The sequence below is a fragment of the Dromiciops gliroides genome, chromosome 4 (assembly GCF_019393635.1).
Source record: "Dromiciops gliroides isolate mDroGli1 chromosome 4, mDroGli1.pri, whole genome shotgun sequence".
Taxonomy (NCBI): domain Eukaryota; kingdom Metazoa; phylum Chordata; class Mammalia; order Microbiotheria; family Microbiotheriidae; genus Dromiciops; species Dromiciops gliroides.
In genome coordinates this window covers 486,863,542-486,883,234 of record NC_057864.1, presented here as the reverse complement: position 1 = coordinate 486,883,234, position 19,693 = coordinate 486,863,542, and the positions used below count along the sequence as shown (strand labels likewise).

Sequence of the window (19,693 nt, the reverse complement as noted above, 5' to 3'; positions counted from 1 at the left end):
TATTACACAATTTCTGGGATGTGGCTAAGCAGGCCTCACGAGGATAAATTATGTCTCTAAAACTATATATTAATAAAATCTAAAAAGATGATTAATGAACAGGATGTGATTTTTTTTTAAATTGAAAGCTAGCAGGGGCGGCTAGGTGGTAGTGGATAAAGCACCTGCCCTGAATTCAGGAGTACCTGAGTTCAAATCCGGCCTCAGGCACTTGACACTTACTAGCTGTGTGACCCTGGGCAAGTCACTTAACCCCCATTGCCCCACCAAAAAAAAATAATTTGAAAGCTAGCAAAATAAGTATGATGGAGAAAATATTGAAAATGAGAAAAATCAATAAATTAGAAATCAGAGTACAGAAGTAATAAAAACTATAATCAAATTCCTAGAAAAGATTACCCTACTCTACTCCCTCTTCTTTATACAGATGGTAGACTACAGATGTAGAACACTGCATACGATGTCAGTTTTTTAATGTGTTGGTTTGTTTTGCAGGACTTTTTCAAGATAAGAGCTATCTCCTTGGAGGGGATGGAAAAGGCATAAGTTGAGAAATACAAATGATATAAAACCAAAAAGAGCCACAATAAGCTGTTTTAGAAAGGAAAGATGTCTCTCCTGGTTGATTGTCGGAATCATACGAGTTCTCTGGTGGCTTTGAAGATTTACTTCCTGTCTAAATCCTCTCTAGTTCATCAAATGCTGTTTCTTTAGAGCATGACTTTTCTGATGGGTAACAAGGTTGGATCTCCTGCTGAAGGCTTTCCCACATTCATTACATGCAAAAGGTTTCTCTCTTATATGAGTTCTCTGGTGGGTAATAAGGTTTGCTTTCTGGCTACAAGCTTTCCCACATTCCTGACATTCAAAGGGTTTCTCTCCATTATGAGTTCTCTGATGGCAAGTGAGAGATACTCGGTGGCTAAAGGCTTTCCCACATTCATTACATATAAAGGGTTTCTCTCCAGTGTGAGTCCTCTGATGGGTAATAAGGCTTGCCTTCTGAGTGAAGGCCTTCCCACATTCCTGACATTCAAAGGGTTTCTCTCCTGTGTGAGTTCTCTGGTGATAAGTGAGGGAGTCCCTGTGGCTGAAAGACTTCCCACATTCATTACATACAAAGGGTTTCTCTCCAGTATGAATTCGCTGGTGGGTAATTAGGCTTGTTCTCTGGGTAAAAGATTTTCCACATTCGTGACAAGCAAAGGGTTTCTCCCCAGTATGAACTCTCTGATGACTAGTAAGATTTTCCCTCCGGCTAAAACCTTTTCCACATTCCTCACATGCAAAGGGCTTCTCTCCAGTGTGAATTCTCTGATGTGCAATAAGGTTTCCTCTCTGGCTGAAAGCTTTCTCACATTCATTACATTTAAAGGGCTTCTCTCCACTATGAACTCCTTGATGACAAATGAGGTATCCTCTCTTGCTGAAGCCTTTCCCACACTCACTACATTCAAAGGGTTTCTCTCCAGTATGAATTCTCTGATGATCAATGAGGTATCCCATGTGGTTGAAAGCTTTCCCACAAACATTACATTCAAAAGGCTTCTCTCCAGTATGAGTTCTCTGGTGTCTAACAAGGCTTCCCCTAAACCTGAAGGCTTTTCCACACTCATTACATTCAAAAGGTTTCTCTCTAGTATGAGTTCTCAAATGGGTAATAAGGTTTCCTCTGTGACTAAAGCCTTTCCTACATTCATGGCATGCAAATGGTTTCTCTCCTGTATGAGTTCTCTGATGAGTAATAAGGTTTACCCTATGAATGAAGCTTTTTCCACATTCATTACATGGAAAGGATTTCTCTCCAGTATGAGTTCTATGATGTGCAAACAGGTTTCCCCTCTGGCTGAAACCTTTTCCACATTCATTACATAAAAAAGGTTTCTCTCCATTATGAGTTCTCTGATGTGCAATCAGGTTTCCCCTCCGACTAAAGGCTTTCCCACATTCATTACATTTGAAGGGCTTTTCTCCAGTGTGAGTTTTTTGATGGATAAGAAGGTTTGATCGCAGGCTGAAGCCTTTCCCACATTCATTACATTTAAAGGTTTTCACTTTAGCATGATTTATCTTAAGTTCAGTCAAGCTTCCTTTGTAACTATAGCCGTTTCCATATTTACTATATTTATAATGTTTCTCTCCAGCAGGAATTCTCTGATTTTCAGTAAGATTTGATCTTCTACATACTTTTCCACATTCGCTCTGTTCATGTAGCTTTTCTCTAGCATTTATTTTATGAAACTTAAATAGACCTGAGTGGTACCTGAAAGGCTTCTTCCATTTGGCATACTTAGAAAAGTTCTTCTCTAAAGAGAGTGAATTATATGTAATTAGGTTTGAAAAACCCCTCAAGCCCTTTCCAGACATCTTATATTTATACAGACTTTTCTCCATTGTCTCTTTCCACTGTGCAAGAAAGATTGGCCCCAGACTTGAACTCTTTCCAGATGCCGTACACTGAAGCACATTCATGTTCTTGGGAATTGTTGTGTGAATGGTGACTTCTCTGGATGGCCTCTTCTGTTTCTCTAAATTCACACTGTATACCCAGGCTTCTTCTGTGTTGCAATGCCAGGCCATGCTGTTTGGCAATCTTTTCCCAGAGGATGCCCCCGTGCAAATGCAATGCACCATGTTTATATCTCTGACTTCATACCTAGTGTCCTCACTAAAGGAAGCTGAAAGAAACCAAAATAATGTCAGTAGCCATTCTTTGCTGTGCTAAGATAAAAGAATCTTCTTTAGAGACAGTTCTAGTTTCCATCTCTCCCAAAAAGAATGATACTCATTTGGACTGTGTGTAACAGAACTGTTTTCAGGAACTGAAGACAAAGACAGGTAAACATGTTAACAGAGAATTTGCCCCAAACAAAATACATTATATTCCAGGGTACTGGATATACTTTTAGATGTCATGAAAAACAGTACTAAATTCAAAACAGAGATATCTTCTATAGGACAGAATAGTGGAAGACTGTGAGGAAAGGACAAGAATTATCCAACTGCAAATTTAATCAACTTGGAATCTATGCAAACAAAAGTGATGTATCTGAAGACTAAGCAATTGGGAAAACTTAATTATCGAATTTCTCAAAAATTCTGAAAAAAAAATGACCAATAGATTTTAGCAAATTGTATTTTATACAGAGTTTTCCAATTATGAGGTGGAAGGTGGCCAACATAAAATTTAACTCATCCAGACTTGGTATTGTCAATATATAATATTGTTCAGTCATTTCAGTCACGTCCAACTCTTCATGACCCTCTTTGTGGATTTTCTTGGCAAAGATATTGAGGCAGTTTTCCATTTCTTTCTCAAACTCATTTTACAGATAAGGAAAATGAAGCAAACAAGGTTAAGTGACTTGTCCAGGGTCACACAGCTAGTAACTGTCTGAGACCAGATTTGAACTCAGGAAGATGAGTCTTCCTGACTTTAGGCCTGTCACTCTATCCACTGTGCCACCTAGTTATCCCTATAATAAGATTTTGACAAAATTATTTTAAAAGAGGTCAAGGAGAGAGACATTGTTCATGGGGTTTTGAATTGTTCCAGATGTTCTGAAATGTCATTTGAATGCTTTATTTAATAAGCGTCTTTTTTGCAGGGGAGGGTTACAGTTAAGTTGGGCAACTCTTGCATCCACTTCTACTATCTACTGGAAGTTGATGGTTAATAAGACTATCCTTGTGATTTGGGACTCCATTGTCTTTGGCTAAAATTAGAAACCTCGGGCTCGCCCCAGCTTCCTCTGCCCCGGGCACACAAGCCTCTGGTGCGCCATGCCCTGCACAGAGGCTTGTTCTGCCATGCCCTGCACATGGCAGCCAGCCTTGGGTACGGCCCCTAGAGGTGCCAACAACTTAGCTTGGGGTGCGTGGGCAGTCGGTTTCTGAGAGAGAAGGGTTTTTTAAGAGTAGTGAAGGAGGACAGTAGAAGAGAGGCGAGCGACCAGGAAGAGAGGGGGCGACCAGAGAAGGAGATGGGTGGAGATGAGAATGCAGTGACCAGGGGTAGAACAGAGGGGAGATGGGGAGTGAAGGTGGCAGCGGCAGCAGCTGGCCACGCCCACAGAGAGGGAGCGACTGAGAGTTCACAGTGGCAGGAGAGAAAGTTAAAAGAGAAGCAGATCAAGTTCACAGGTCATATATTTTGCTTTTCTTTGTCCTTATTTCTACATTTTTACATTCATTTCTAAATAAACCCTGGTTTTGCTTTTATTGAAAGGAGGCTTTTTAATCTTGTTTCTTGTGAGTCTGGTAGAAGCAGTTGGGGAGGGGGCAGGCCCTAACAGATTGGCTCGGTTGGGAAGACAGCTAACAGTTGGCAAGGTAGCTAATAGCCACAAATGCTGAGCCAGCTTATAGTTTTACACTTGGCTAGCTCCTTTTAACCATTTCTCTTCTCCAAAGACTGTTTTCAGCTGCTGGCAAGCAGCTGAGGTGACTTTCTCAAGAGAAAAACTGCATACTCTTAGTCATACAAGGGAATGCTTCAAGTCACTAATAACAAGGGAAACTGAATCAAAAAAATCAAATTGAAAAAAATCAAAAGCATGAGGCTGAAGTTTTGTCTCACATCCTGTCAATGAACCAAGATGATAAAAGGTCTAAACAGCTGACACAGGAAGGGTCATGAGAACCTGGGCACACTAATACATTGGTGGTGAACCACTGAACTGCTTCTCCCATTCTGGAAAGCAGTTCAGAATTATGCACAGAAAGTGACTAATGGGGGAGCATCTAGGTAGTGCAGTGGATAGAGCACCGGCCCTGGATTCAGGAGGACCTGAGTTCAGATCTGGCCTCAGACACTTGACACTTACTAGCTGTGTGATCCTGGGCAAGTCACAACCCTCATTGCCCTCTGCGCAATAAATAAATAAACAAATAAATGAATGAATGAATAAGAAAGTGAATAATGTGTACACACCCTTTAACCCTGAAATTATAATGCTGCTAGGCATATACCCCAAGGAAGCAAAAGATAGAAGAAAATTTCCCATATTCGCAACAATATTCATAACAGGACTTTTCCAAGGTGCCAGACAACTGGAAATAAAGTAGATACACACTGCCTAGGGAAGGTCTAAACAAATTAAGCTATGTGAATAAAATGGAATATTCTAAGAAATGACAAATATGATGAAAGATATATCATGTGATGCAAGATAAAAATAAGAAACAGGAAAACAAGATGCACAATTACTATAGAAACATAAGCTGAGGGGCAGCTAGATGGCACAGTGGATAAAGCACTGGCCCTGGATTCAGGACCTGAATTCAAATCCTGCCTCAGACCCTTGACACTTACTAGCTGTGTGACCCTGGGCAAGTCGCTTAACCCCAATTGCCTCACAAAAAAAAAATAAAGAAACATAAGCTGAAAGAACAAGAAAACAATAAAACTCTAATGGTTTAAAATTATAATGACTAAAGAGGGCAGCTAGGCCTCAGACACTTGACACTTACTAGCTGTGTGACCCTGGGCAAGTCCCTTACCCTTATTGCCTGGCCAAAAAAAAATTATAATGACTAAACTTGGCTCCAAAGAAGAGGTATGAGAAAATACCTCTCCCAGCTTCTTTGAAGAGGGAGGGCATCATGGGTGTAGATTCGTCACAGTTTTTCCATCTGTTGGTTAATCTTGCTGAACTGTTTTCTTTAAAATCAAAGGATGTTTCTCTGAGAGGGATAAGCAGGAAATCTACAAAGGGAACCACAGGCAATGTGAAAGCAAAGGACAGTAATAGAATTTATTTTTAAAAAGAAAATGAAGGCACTATTGGGATAACAATAATAAAGAAAAAAGCTAAGTTTCTTAAAAGGACACATTGGCAAAAGCTATAAGAAAATAGTTCCAACTCTCCATCACTGTAAAAACTAAAATGAAAAGAATCTCTCAGATATGGCATCAAATCCATTAAACTAAGAGAGTTAGAGAGTGATCGATGCTGGCGGCTCTGTGGAGGAGGGGACACAGTGCTCTGCAACTGGCATGATCCTTTTGTAAAGGATATGTTCCTATACTTGAGCCCAGTGATGCTGCTACAAAGGATCAAGGACCACGGAGGCAACCCCTTCCTGGCTGTTCTTGTCATTCAGTCATTTTTCAGTCATGTCTGACTCTCTGTGACCCTGTTTGGGGTTTTCTTGGCAGAGAGTGGTTTGCCATGTCCTTCTCCAGCTCATTTGACAGATGAGGAAACTGAGGCTTGGCGAGGTTAGCTGACTTACCTAAAGTCATGAAGGTAAAAATGATCAGCAATAGCATTTGGGCCCTCCCTCTCTTGACTCTAGGGGCAATGCCCATTCCCCTGAACCTCCTGGCACTGTGAGAGAACAGATTAGGGAGAAGCTGCTGGCAGTGACTCTCCTTTGCTTGGTTTTTACTCCCTCACCTGGACAAGTGCATGCTGGGTCTTCTCCCTTCGGCATCCATGCTGCTTCTCCTCTCTCCAACAAGGAGACCACATCCAGTTTTGAAACAGGGATCCCTACACATGGGCACAAAAATGAGTTAGTTCTGTGGACAGAAAACTAAGAATTTAATTCTATGAAAGCAAATGTCCCAAGGTTATTCCAACTGATCTCTGGAGCAAATCCTGTTCTGTATTCTAAGAGCGTATATGTCACAATTTTGGTCCTACCACCTTGTCCATTTGGGTATGATTGATGTACACACTTATGTCTCAATAGAATTTAATCAAGGTAAATTGAGGTTTGTAATTCTGACCTTTATCAGTTTATTAGCAGGGAACAAACCTGCTAATTAAGTAAGTCAAATGGCTACCTCCATTAGGCCAATGACCCTGAGAAAGAGCCTCAACTCTTTTTTATAAGCATAGAACAAAGGACAGAACTGTGTAGGTAAGGAAAATCATACCCTTGGTTTTAGGGTTGGTGGCATCATGGAGGTGAGGACAAGATGACAAGTTACATCAAGAAGATAGAGCTAATACTCACATAGTCCTAGCAAATCCCCTCTCTGTCTTAGAGGAGTGCTTGATTGACTTATGGGACCCACCTGCATGTGGAGACTACTGATAGTGGACCAAAGACAGCAGAATCCCTGACTCTGGGAGGAAGATAAGCCCATCCTTAATTGTACAAGGACAGGCAAGGGTGAAGAGTTATCTTGGGAAAATGTACCAGCTCACCTTTTAGGCCTTCGACAACAGGGATTTTTCAGGACCTGAAGGCATGAGGACTAACAAGTTTTAGAGGGGAAGCTAAACTGTCACCCAGAAAGGTTCATTCTTTTGAGTCCATCTGCAAGGTTAGATCTAGGGGACCAGATTCCCTGGCATCCACCTGCATCCCTCATAAACCAGTGATTAGCAGAAGTGAACGTCTAAACTTAGCTGATAGGCAAAGAAACAAAGAAATGGGGCTTGAGCAATCCTACAAATGGGGCACAGAACCAATAGTAGAATAATACAGGATCAATTTAATTCAGTTATCATCTCCACATACAGACACATGGCATATACGTACTTGTGCACAAGCTTTATGGGCTATCCATGTTGTAATCTGGGCCTTAGAAAATATTCATCTCCTTGGTCTTTGCTGTGTGGGTGTGAGGGCCAAACTGTTGGCTGCTTACAGATTTCTTTCTGAAAGCAATGCAATGTGCCAGGGCTGGATGCCACCTGCAGGTGTCACCACAAGCAAGAGCACCTGGTGGGCCCCACCCTGCCCCACAGAATTCCTCTCTGGTTTGGCCTCTCTAGCAGATCTCCACCACCCCTTTGGTGGCCACTTTTGGCTACTGGATATGGAGAGAGGGTTCGAGTGCCCTCAAGAACCTGTAGAGAACCCAAATCACCCCTGAAAACAAAGGCCTAATAGAAACCAGCCTTCTGTTGGCAGGGCTGTGAGATGGGATACAAGAGCCTCCAAAGAATTAGAAAATTAATTAAAATTATCTCCCTGAGGGCAAAGGGGAGGTGAGTGGTGGGTGGAAGCAGACTGCGGCACATAACAATGATCCAAGCAATGCTCCCAAAACAGAAATAAAAAGGATCCTCCGGGACATGTAGGACTGGAGGAGAAGATGAGCTGATCACATGGTGAAGACGAGGAACGACAGGTGCACAACGTGATCTTTCCAATGTCAGGAGAAAGGAGAAGGGCCTCTAGAAAGGCCTCCAGAAGCCTCCTGGTGCCCTCCCCCACAGAACATACGGGATGACACAGACAAGCAGCACACAGGCTGGTCAGGCATGGATGGATGGCAGCCACATCAATGGATCAAACGTCCAGATTACACTTCCACGTAAGTGTGGGCCGCAGAGCAAAAGTGTACTCAGAGAAAATTATTTCATTGGCCCCACTCTGGGCTAAGAGAAGCCTTTTCCATTGATCTGAGCTGAGATTCAGGCATCACGATAAACCCAGGCATTAATCAAGTACCAGTTATGGAGTGGACGCTACACTATGTACTGGGGATGTCAAGGCAAAGGGGCATGGTCACTACCCACAAGGGGCACCCGTTCTGTTGGGGGGAACAGCAGAGACACATATAGCTTTCAAATGAATAGAGGGGGCAAAGGTAAGGAGCAGGCTGGGCATCACCAGGCCAACCTGGTGCTTCTGCATCTTGGCAAGGTTGTGGCCTTGACTGAGGTGACTGAAAGCCCTACCATGTCCTGGCACATCTCAGCTCCAGCATCCAGGAACCTACTGCAGAGGCCCAAGACTTTAGTTACCTGAACCATCAGAGTCTAAAAGAAGCGCTAGCCCAGGCCACATGGTGGGAAACTCTGGCGGGGACTCCTCCTATTGCCCCCTGCCCTTTGGGGCCTCGTGAGGACCCTGCACCTTAACTAGCTTCAGGGCTCTTACTAGACCAATGGCTAGCCAGCTCACTTCAGGCTCACAACCACCCTCTGAAGGAGGTGCTATTCTTATTTTCATTTTTCAGATAAGAAAACTGAGGCTGAGAGGTTATGGGATGGGCCTGGGGCCACAGACCTAAGTGACACCTCAGAAATCTGAGCACCCTCCCTTTTGCACAGGTAGTGGGCTGAGTCTGACCTCTCCACTGTGGCCAGAAGGCTGGCCTTGGGCAATAGCTGTCTTCATTTCCCACCAGGGCCTTCCCTTGGGCTCCATTAGAAAACTCATCATCAGCCTTAGTGCTCACACCTGTCCATCTACCTGGAGGATTAGAGGGCAGAGAAAAGACCTCCTCCCAAAGCCTCCACGTAGGGGCAGCTAGGTGGCGCAGTGGGTAAAGCACCGGCCCTGGATTCAGGAGGACCTGAGTTCAAATCCAGCTTCAGACACTTGACACTAGCTGTGTGACCCTGGGCAAGTCACTTAACCCTCATTGTCCTGCAAAAAACCAAACAAACAAAACAACTCACTACCTTCCAAGGTAGTGAGGATAGCAAAAGCTTCCATGTAAAGAGGCCTCCCAGGCCAGGCATCTCCTCATTTCCTCCCTGGTCTTTCCTTTGGACTGGACCCCATCGGGGCCCCTCATCCTTCCCTTCCTCTTCTTTCAGCTTCCTTTCACATTAGACTGAAAGCTCCTTGAGAGCAAGCATTCCTTCCTATCTGGCTCCCCATTGCCTGGTACACAGTAGGCACTTAATAAATGTTTGCTGACTGACTGTTTTGTTCACACTGATTTGTCCCATCAGTTCTAGATCACAGTAAAGAAAAGGCTATGCTGGGCCTGCCTTCGCCACTGCCCCAACCAGGGTCCACTGGGCTGTGGCTCGAGAATCTCCTGACTTTGTTGCTGGCCAGAGAGACTGACCACTGTAGCTGGGACTTTATGTTTTATTTTTAATAGACAATTTTAACAGTCATTTTTTAAATGTTGAGCGCAAAATTCTCTCCCTTCCGCTTTCCCTCTCCCCCTCCCTAAGATAGTATGCAGTTTAATATGGATTCTGCACGGGCAGTCATGCAGCTGAGACTTTCTACCTCCCCCCTCACTGCTCTCTGCACACAGCAAATACTTAATGGTTGATGTTTTTGAAGTTCAGCTGTGACGTGGCCCCTGCTGGTCTCATGAGGCTTCAAGTCCAGGAAGAGCAAAATCTGGTGTACAGGAGAGCCCTCAGCCCAGTGGCTGGAGAACTCTCAAAGGAAGAGGGGGAGGATGGAAGTCTCCAGATTCTCTGGAGAATCTTTCATCTGAGGATCCTGGGAGAAGGTGGGCTGCAGCCTCCGAGCCAGGGCAAGGAAGCTAGGGGGAATTTCTGTTTGGGGATACAAAGCACATACTCTTATTGGCCATAAGGGACTTGGGACTCTCCCCACACGACAGATAATTCTGAATATTCTTATATCAGGAGCCAAAACTCAGCTCAGCATTTCAGATCTCCCACGGCCTGCAGGAAGAGTCACTGAGTCACGGGGGCATCTGTGCTTACCCAGAAAGACGAGGTTCTTGTAGTTCTCCCACATCACGTCCCTGTGCAGGGCCCTCTGGGCAGGATCCAGGCATCTCCACTCCTCCCCGCTAAAGTCCACAGCCACATCCCTGAATGTCACTGATGCCTGAATCAGACACAGGCCTGCTGAGCCAGGGACCATTTCTCGATTACCTACCTTGTACTACACCTGGCTGCCTGCAGGCTGCTTTCTTTGAAGGTTTGCATTCACATCAACCATGAAGCCCAAAAAAGTCACACCCTCTGCTCCTAAAGCCCCAAACTACCCAGCAGATCCAGCAGCCACTTCACACTTAGATACACAAGATGAACACTGGCGATCACACGAAATAACAGGATTTACTCCACCATAGAAAGTACTCTTCACTACCAGTCAACTTAGAAGGCATCGTCCCCCATATGGAACATCACGCCAGGAGCTCTAAATCCCAACTGCTAATTCTCATATTTGTTTGCCACCCCCCCCTCTCTCTTTCCCTCTCTCTTACACATACACACATACACACACACACAGAACAATGACTACTTTTGTACTGTGGAGACTCAGAAAATTCTCAGTGAGCTATTGTTTCCAGTCCTGCTATGGTCTGTGACCTTTTTGGTTTTGGTTTTGGTTTTTTGGCAGGGCAATGACTTGCCCAAGGTCACACATCTAGTAAGTGTCAAGTGTCTGAGGTTGGATTTAAACTTAAGTCCTCCTGACTCCAGGAACGGTGCTTTATCCACTGTGCCCCCTAGCTGCCTACACTGTGACTTTTTTTTTTTTTTTTGGTGAGGCAATTGGGGTTAAGTGACTTGCCCAGGGTCACACAGCTAGTAAGTGTCAAGTGCCTGAGGCTAGATTTGAATTCAGGTCCTCCTGACTCCAGGGCTGGTGCTCTATCCACTGTGCCACCTAGCTGCACCCCCTGTGACATTTTTAATGAGAATACTCTACCCAAGAGGGAAGGCTGCAGTTCCTTCACCCCTTTGCAGCTGTCATAGTCCCCATTTACCTCTTCCCAGAAAAACCTCCAGAAGGCTCCAGTTAACACAAGTCTCTTCTGGTAAACAGTAGGAGCTTAATAAATGTGTGTTGAATGAAATGGAAAGAAAACTTTCTCTAGTCAGCAAGGAGGCTCGACTTTTTGGCCTGTATTCAGACACATGACTCCCACCATTCACCAGGTACTACAATAATTTAAAAAACCTCCCGGAACCGGGCATGTTCAGCCTGGAGGAGAAGAGATTCCAGAGAGCGAGGGGGACAGGAGAGCCCTGTCCAAGCACTTTCAGAGAGGTCACGGCAAGGAGGGTGGGCTGCGACCCTTGTCAAATTCTACACATTCATTCTAAAAGTCACCTTTCCATCTCCAAGGAGCTTTTAAACTCCACATCATCCGTGACAGTAGCCAGAGGCTTCTGGGAGAGAATTACTGAAAGTCAAGTCCCAAGAAAGGAAAGAAATGCATCTGTACACTGAGAAAGAATATGGCGTGAAATGATGCACAGACAAGAGAAGAAACCTGAACTCACCTGAAACTTGGCTGCCTCCTCTTCCTCTACACTCTGGTCTTGGGGAAGTACAGAGGAAGCTGCAGGAGGAGGAAGCTGCCCTCAGACCGGCCGACCCCTTCTGGTAGTTCCCCAGGCCTCCCTCACCTGCTCCTCTCTGCGGTCAATCCCACCCTTGACCCCTCCTCCATCTTTGTTTACTCAGTTCCCCCTCAATGCTGGTGACTGCAGGGGGACATGTTGGCACTGTGTTTTGGCTAAGTCTGCTGAATATTCCCTCTTCCCTGCATAGGGACTTTAATTATGTAGAGCAGGGCAGCTAGGAGGCACAGTCAGGAAGGGCCAACAAAGTTGCTTGACAACTGTCCACTGACAGACTGAAGACACCACCTCGAAGGCCAGAGGATGCTGGGTTAGTCTCTGTAACTGCTTATCCAGACCCTCTTGGCCCACTCCCCCAGGAATGCTCTCTCTCTCTCTCTTTTTTTTTTTTTTCAGTGAGACAATTGGGGTTAAGTGACTTGCCCAGGGTCACACAGCTGGTAAGTGTTAAGTGTCTGAGGCCGGGTTTGAACTCAGGTCCTCCTGAATCCAGGGCCGGTGCTCTATCCACTACGCCCCTAGCTGCCCCAGGATTGCTCTCTTGAGGAATCTTTCCCAAGTTGGCCAGGCTTCCAATCCCCCAACACTTCTGTAACTCTTACCTGTCTCCCCGAGCATTTGGGCCAAGCCCTCCATTGCACCTGTCCTTGCTCCGGCTTCACTCCTGACCTCTCTGTCCAGATGGGAGGAGGAAGAAGCACTCTAGGCTTTACTCCTTGCCATCAAGTACTGTCTTCAAGCTGTTGTGGCATGTTTCAGGCCAGGAGTCTTCTCCCAGTCAGATTCCTTTTCCTGGGTATATCCTTAAAGACCTGTACCTTCTAAGAAAGCTGGGACCTGCAGGTTCAAAAGCAAGATCACTTTAACAGGGACCTTCACTCTTGGGCCCAGATCAATGAAACTATCCAACTGGAACTGAAGGCTGAAATACTCATACCAGGCACAAGAGCTACTTATGCCAAAGAAAAGATGGTGGCAGCAGGAGAGGCCAAGATACCACAATCAGGGTCTTCTGAGCCAGCCACAGACAATGAATGTATAAATAGAAGGGAAATCCGTTTCTATCATTAAAGAAACATTAAGGAAAACACACTGTGTGCCACACACCATGGGGGAATTAAGGACACAGGAGCTCATGCTGGAGTCAGAAAGTAGCGCAAGGCTGGCCAATCTGGTGATGAATTTTTTTTGACCACAGAAATGGACCAAGAGCTATCCACTAAGGTGTGGAAATATTGAGGATGTTAAGTTAGCATGTAGGGACATTTTTTTAAAAGGATAACAACTACTGGATGCAGAAAAATCAAGGATATTTCTGTTCATCAAACTAAAGAAGCTAAAACTCAATTAACTGTAATTTATATTTAAGTTAACAAAACTTTACTTTAAAACCACAAACTTTATAAAGAGTTCGTTTTATTTTATTTATTTATTATGGAGCAATGACAGTTAAGTGACTTGCCCAGGGTCACACAGCTAATAAGTGTCAAGTGTCTGAAGCTGGATTTGAACTTAGGTCCTCCTGAATCCAGGGCTGATGCTTTATCCACTGTGCCACCTAGATGCCCCTAAGAGTTCCTTTTAATCAAACTCTTCCCTTTACTCTAAAATTCAGAGCCATCTTATATTCTTGGCTGGAAAAGCATCTTGTCAACTGGAGTTGACTCTGGGGTTCTCTAAGTGCACCATCTTCTCATCTGCAAAAAGTGATCATGGGGCAGCTAGGTGGCACAGTGGATAAAGCACTAGCCCTGGATTCAAGAGGACCTGAGTTCAAATCCGGCCTTCGACACTTGACACTTACTAGCTGTGTGACCTTGGGCAAGTCACTTAACCCTCATTGCCCTGCCTTAAAAAAAAAAAAAAGTGATCACTGTGTTTCTTCTTTCCCTATGCTTATTCCTTCAGTTTCATTTTTTTTGTTGTTGCTATAACTACCTTTCCTATTACTATGTTCAATAGCAGTGATGGTAAAGGGGATTCTTGCTTGACCCTTTATCTTATGGAAAGGGTTATAACTTTTTTTCCATTACATAATTTTTGCTCTTAGATTTAGATCAATACTATTTACATTCCATATTAAGGAAAGGCCCTTCTATTCCTATGATTTCTAGAGGTTTTTTTTAACAGAAATAAGTGTCAAATTTTGTCAAAAAGCCTTTTCAGCACCACTAACATGGTATGGTTTTTATTATTTTTATGATTAATGTGCTGGTTTTTTCTAGTCTTTCTTATGTTTAACCAACTCTGCTTTTGTGATATAAACCCAAGCAGGTCATACCTCCAGTCAACTAAAAATGAATTGAAATAATAATTTCAGAAAAGTCACAGGATATAAGATAAATCTGCATAAATCACCAGCATTCTTATGTAGAACCAACAAAATGCAGCAAGGAGAGCTAGAAATGGAAATTCAATTTAAATTGAGGACAGAAGCTTTATGATGCTTGGAAGTATAGGGACCTAGAGACTATGTGACAACTATAATAACCTTTTTCTTTGCAGAAATAAAGACAGGGCTAAATTATTGGGAAAATATTAATTGCTCATGGGTAGGTTCAGGCAATATAATATAAAAATGACAAGATTACCTAATTTACTTATTCAGAGCTGTAACAAACTCCCAAAAGAAAATTGTATACATCTAGAAAAGATAATAACAAAATTCATTTGAAAGGAAAATAAAAGAATTAATCTCAAGGGTAAAAAAAATTCATATGGTAGTATAAGTGTTTCATAAATCCAAAGACCCCAGTTACTGGGGTAAGGATTCACCATCTGACAGAAACTGCTGACAAAATTGGAAGGCTGTCTGGCAGATAGTAGGTTTAGACCAACACCTCACACCATATACCGAGATATTCTCCAAATGTCTACAGGATTTAGATATAGAAAGCAACATCATAAATGAATCAGAGGAGCAAGGACTAAATCTATAGCTGATGAAGAGTCCATGTAAGTGATAGGATCATACAAGATAGAAAGGACATGTGATTATATAAAATTTAAAAGCTACTGAATAAATGAAACATCATTAAACTCAGAAAGGAAATGGGTTAAGTTGGGGAAAATCTTTGCAACAAGTTTCTCTGAAAAATGTCAAATTTTAAAAATATTTAAAGAACCTATCAAAATGTGTAAGACTAGGAATCATTAATCCCAGTAGATAAATGGTCAAAGATATGAATGGGCAGTCTTCAGAGGAAGAAATCTAAGCTACCTGCAGTGGGCTAGGTGGTGCAGTCCTGGGTGTGGAATCAGGAAGATCTGAGCCTAGCCTCTGACACTAACTATGTGACTCTGGGCATTTAACCTCTGTGTTCATCCCTTTCCTGAACTGTAAAATGGGGATGATAATAGGTCCTCCCAGAGTTGAACGAGATACTATTTGTCATTTGTTTAGCAGTTTCAGGCACATAGTACACATCTAACAGACACATTTCTTTATCAACAATCATATGAAAAAATGCTCAAAATCACTAATAGAGAAATGCAAAATAAAGCAACTCGGAGGTTGTATTTCATATCCATACAACTGCCAAAGATGACAAATGAGGAAAAGGACAAATATCGAGAGGTTGTGGGAAAAGGCACTGTTGGAGGTGTGAACTGGAGGTGTGAATCGCAGGGGGCTTTTTGGAACCTGCCCAGGAAGTTAACAGTACCCTTTGCCCCAGCTCTGCCACTAATTTGCCAATGACCCAAAGAAATCAAAGGAAAGGGATCTAGGTGGACAAAAGTATTTATGGCAGTTCCTTCTAAGGTACCCCAAAAATTGGAAATGAAGGGGGTGTCCTCTTGTTGGGGAACAGATGAAATGGCCAATTTCCAAAGAAACTGGGGAGAAGACAGGGATGAATGGATGCTGTGGATGTCCAAGTTACAACGGCTTTAGAATTCTGGTCCAAGTAGAGACCAACCCAACACACCCCCATGCACTTCCCAAGAGGTGAAGACACACATTTTGGACCCAGCTAACGGGGTGGGGGTGGGGGTGCTTCTTTGGCTGGACTGTGAGATGGGGATTGATTTTTTAAAATGTGCTTAATGGGTTGAGGGGAGGTACTGGGAAGGACGGATGAATAATAAAAACCTTGTTACTTTAAAGAAAATGTCAAACTCCGTTAGGACACGCGTGGAGGGAAGTGATGTGTAATAAGGTGGAGAGAGGACCGGCAGAGAACAAGTCCAGGAGGGGCCAAGAGACAGGGAAGGGAACGCGTGGGGCGTGGGCTCAAGGTCACGTGTAGGCGTGACCTCCGTGGGGGACCCTCCCAACATATACCAAAGGAGGAAAATGAAGGAGGTTCCCAGGGGGTTGAGGGGCAAGGAAGGGGGCAGGGTCGTGTGGACACACCTCTCCCCCATCAAACGCTGCAGACATCCTTTCTCCCACGTGTGAACACTCCCACACATGCTTCCCCCACCTGCGGACAGCCCTGAATACCTAGACACTGATAGAAGTAGGATGGCGCATGCGTGCTGACCCTTCCCTAGGTGTCGCGCCGCGCGTGCGCGCTTTCTCCCTCCACTCGCTCTCGGCCCCTCGCAGCTGCCGCCCAAGCCTGGGTGAAGTCCTGCCTCAGGCACCGGACCAAGCTGCTCTGGCATTCGGTTTCCGGGCAGTGCCATTCCCACAATGCATGGTGCTCTGTAGCAATACACACATGACTAGTGGGAACTCTGTACATTCTGGGAAATGGAGTCTAGAAGCGGGGAGAAACCCACTGGACCGCACTGCGCACGCGCGGCACAAAACTCCAATCCCCAGAAGGCTCCGCGGTCCATTCCGAAAGTTCGAGTCTCTGCGCCTGCGCAGGGGTTGGACAAGCGCAAGGTTAGGGTAAGCCTACGTGGGGAGTAATTATAAGAGGGCCGTGCCAGGGGGCAGCTAGATGGAGCGGTGGATAGAGCACCTGCCCTGGAGTCAGAAGGACCTGAGTTCAAATCCTCCCTCAGACACTTAATACTTACTAGCTGTGTGACCCTGGGCAAGTCACTTAACCCCAATTTCCTCACCAAAAACAAAAACAAGAGGGCCGTGCCAGAAAGGGCTGAGCTAGGGGACCCGAGACGGGGGAATTAGGGGCAGGGGTTGGTGGTTAGAGCTCCGCGAAGGCGCCCACCGCACCCTGGTTGTGCCAGTGGGGTGACAGCACCCTTAAATCGGGTTGTTCTTACGTGGGCCCGTGTAGAGTGTAGAGGTGTAGAGTGAGGGCGCGGGGCGGGGGGACCCGTGCGAGGTGGACATCGGTCCGTCCCTTCTCTGGCCCAGGCAGCAGGTGTTGGGTGTGGATATGAAGACCTCCAGTTAAGGGGACCCCGCCGCCTCCTGAAGCACCCCCGCATTCGGATGCCTTAGCGTAACTGGCAATTGTGGGGGTGCCCCCGCCGCCTCCTGAAGCACCCCCGCATTCGGATGCCTTAGCGTAACTGGCAATTGTGGGGGTGCCCCCGCCGCCTCCTGAAGCACCCCCGCATTCGGATGCCTTAGCGTAACTGGCAATTGTGGGGGTGCCCCCTCAATTGTAGTGAGGTAAACGGTCTGTTCACCGCAGAACCCCGCCCCCGCTCCCAGCATGGTTACACTCCTTGGGCTGACCCTGTTAAAGAGACTTTCCCTACTCCATCCTGCTGGCTGAGCCCCTCATGCAAAGGGGGTTTCTGTCCACGTGCCACGCCGCTCCTGATTTGGTATCAGCCATAGCCGTTTACTTAATAAGGAAAAATAAATAATGGGAGGAGCTTGGTGGTGCAATAGATAGAGTCCAGGTCTGGAGTCAAGAAGATAAATCTTCTCGAGTACAAATCTGGCCTCAGACACTTCCTATCTGTGTGACCCTGGGCGAGTCACTTAATCCTGTTTACCTCCGTTTCCTCATCTGTGAAATGAGCTGGAGAAGGAAATGGCAAAACTACTCCAGTACCTTTGCCAAGAAAACCCCAACACGGGGGTCACAAGCAGGCACGACTGAATAAATATAGGGTGTCCCAAAAGGTGTTTGGGACACTCTGTATTTTCAAACAATTATATAAAAAATAAAATACAGATATAAATGGATCATGCTCTCACACCAATACACTCAATAGCTCTGGTGAAGAATGGGCACACGCTTACAGGACCATTCAGGAACATCTTCAGCGGGTGAGTAGTGATCCTGCATCTCTGCTCATCCCCAGCTTTCTGCCAGGGAAACCTTCTCATCTCTACTTGAACACAGTCTTTAAAACTATTTCACTTATAACCATAACTCTTACAGAAGGTGGTGTTACTATGAATATATGGATCACCTGGAGGTACCTTACTATCCAAATGGATTTTATGAGATCCTGGATTAATAGGAGCAAGATGCCCTTTGCTCTGACTTCAAAGGGAACGGACAGTCCTTATTTACTTTCCCCAAGAGAATAAACAAACTCAAATGACCCTTTGATGATTTGAATGAATCTCATTCACTATCTTCTTCCCCAGGAAGAAAGACCTCCTTGTCTCTGATAATACCTGTTCCAGTTTCCACCAATCTACTCATTAGCATCTACTTTAAGTTGAGCTATTAAACTGATTTGTATTGTTTGACTGATTTACATTTGTAATGGGTTGATCTGTATCATGCCAATGAAGTGATTCTGTAAACTGTGAGCCAAGTAACTTTAAAAACCCCTTAGAAAGAAGGGTCCCTGGGGCAGCTAGGTGATGCAGTGGATAAAGCACTGGTCCTGGATTCAGGAGGACCTGAGTTCAAATCCAGCCTCAGACACTTGACACTTACTAGCTGTGTGACCCTGGGCAAGTCACTTACCCCTCATTGCCCTGCAAAAATAAAAAAAAGAAGGAAGCTTCTCTCTTAGGAGGGAAGTCTCCACATGATCATGTGTTTTGTTAACTTTCTTCTTGGGACAATAAAATATTAAATTGATATTATTTGTTTTTCTGTCTGTCTCTGAACTGTTTTCGTAGGAAGACAGGTATGTTTTTTCTGTGTGTCTCTGATTTTTGTAGGAAATATAAGATGTTGTAATTTCTCTGATCTGTTTATTAATTTGTAGGAGAGATTAAACATTATTTCTCTGATTTGTTTGTAGGAGACAGGCAGATACAAAAGCTATATTTTAATATTTGACAGTGGTTAGAAAGTGCTCTTTCTTTCTATTTATTTATTTATTTATCTATCTATCTATCTATCTATTTATTTATTTTTGATGAGGCAGTCAGGGTGAACTGACTTACCCAGGGTCACACAGCTAGTAAGTGTCAAATGTCTGGGGCAGGTCTTCCTGACACCAGGGCTGGTCCTCTATCCACTGAACCACCTTCTCTTTCCTCTTTTTAGTTCGTTTTAGGCCTGGCTCTCTGTGAAGTATATAGACCAGACCAGTCAATTACCTACTCAACTGGATACTGTGCTGTCCAGTCAGAACCAAGTTTATTCTCTAAGCCATCCCACCAGGACAGGTTAGCACAGCAATAACAAGACCCCTCTGCTTTTCCTTCGTGGGCCAGGGCTGGCAGCAGAGTGCAGCCATCCTTGAAAACCAACACCTGTCTTCTACTAGGTGGCTCTCTCAATGCCAAAGACATCGTTCTCTCCCAGCAACCAGTAATTCCTCTGCTGACTTTTCTCAGTTGCTTCCTTTGAAGGGCCACAGCTCCCAGCAGCTTTTTAGCTTCACAGCTGTGCTGCTGT

At 44.6% G+C, this 19,693-nt stretch overlaps 1 protein-coding gene across 2 annotated transcripts in view; it reads right to left on the bottom strand.

Annotated features, from left to right (window-relative positions):
- Positions 1–313: 313 nt before the first annotated feature.
- Positions 314–19,693, bottom strand: part of LOC122755376 (zinc finger protein 260-like) — a 42,810-nt gene continuing 23,430 nt past the window's right edge. The window contains exons 1-6 of one of the 2 annotated variants that reach the window (XM_044003742.1): positions 16,456–16,611; positions 12,611–12,845; positions 11,928–11,986; positions 10,392–10,518; positions 6,402–6,497; positions 314–2,678 (exon numbers count right to left, since the gene is read on the bottom strand). In XM_044003742.1, the coding sequence (XP_043859677.1) occupies positions 688–2,678; positions 6,402–6,497; positions 10,392–10,518; positions 11,928–11,986; positions 12,611–12,644 (2,307 nt within the window). In that variant the 5' untranslated portion in view covers positions 12,645–12,845; positions 16,456–16,611 and the 3' untranslated portion in view covers positions 314–687. Of the gene's footprint in view, positions 2,679–6,401; positions 6,498–10,391; positions 10,519–11,927; positions 11,987–12,610; positions 12,846–16,455; positions 16,612–19,693 lie in introns of those variants that run through there. The other variant, XM_044003743.1, reaches the window with a different exon arrangement.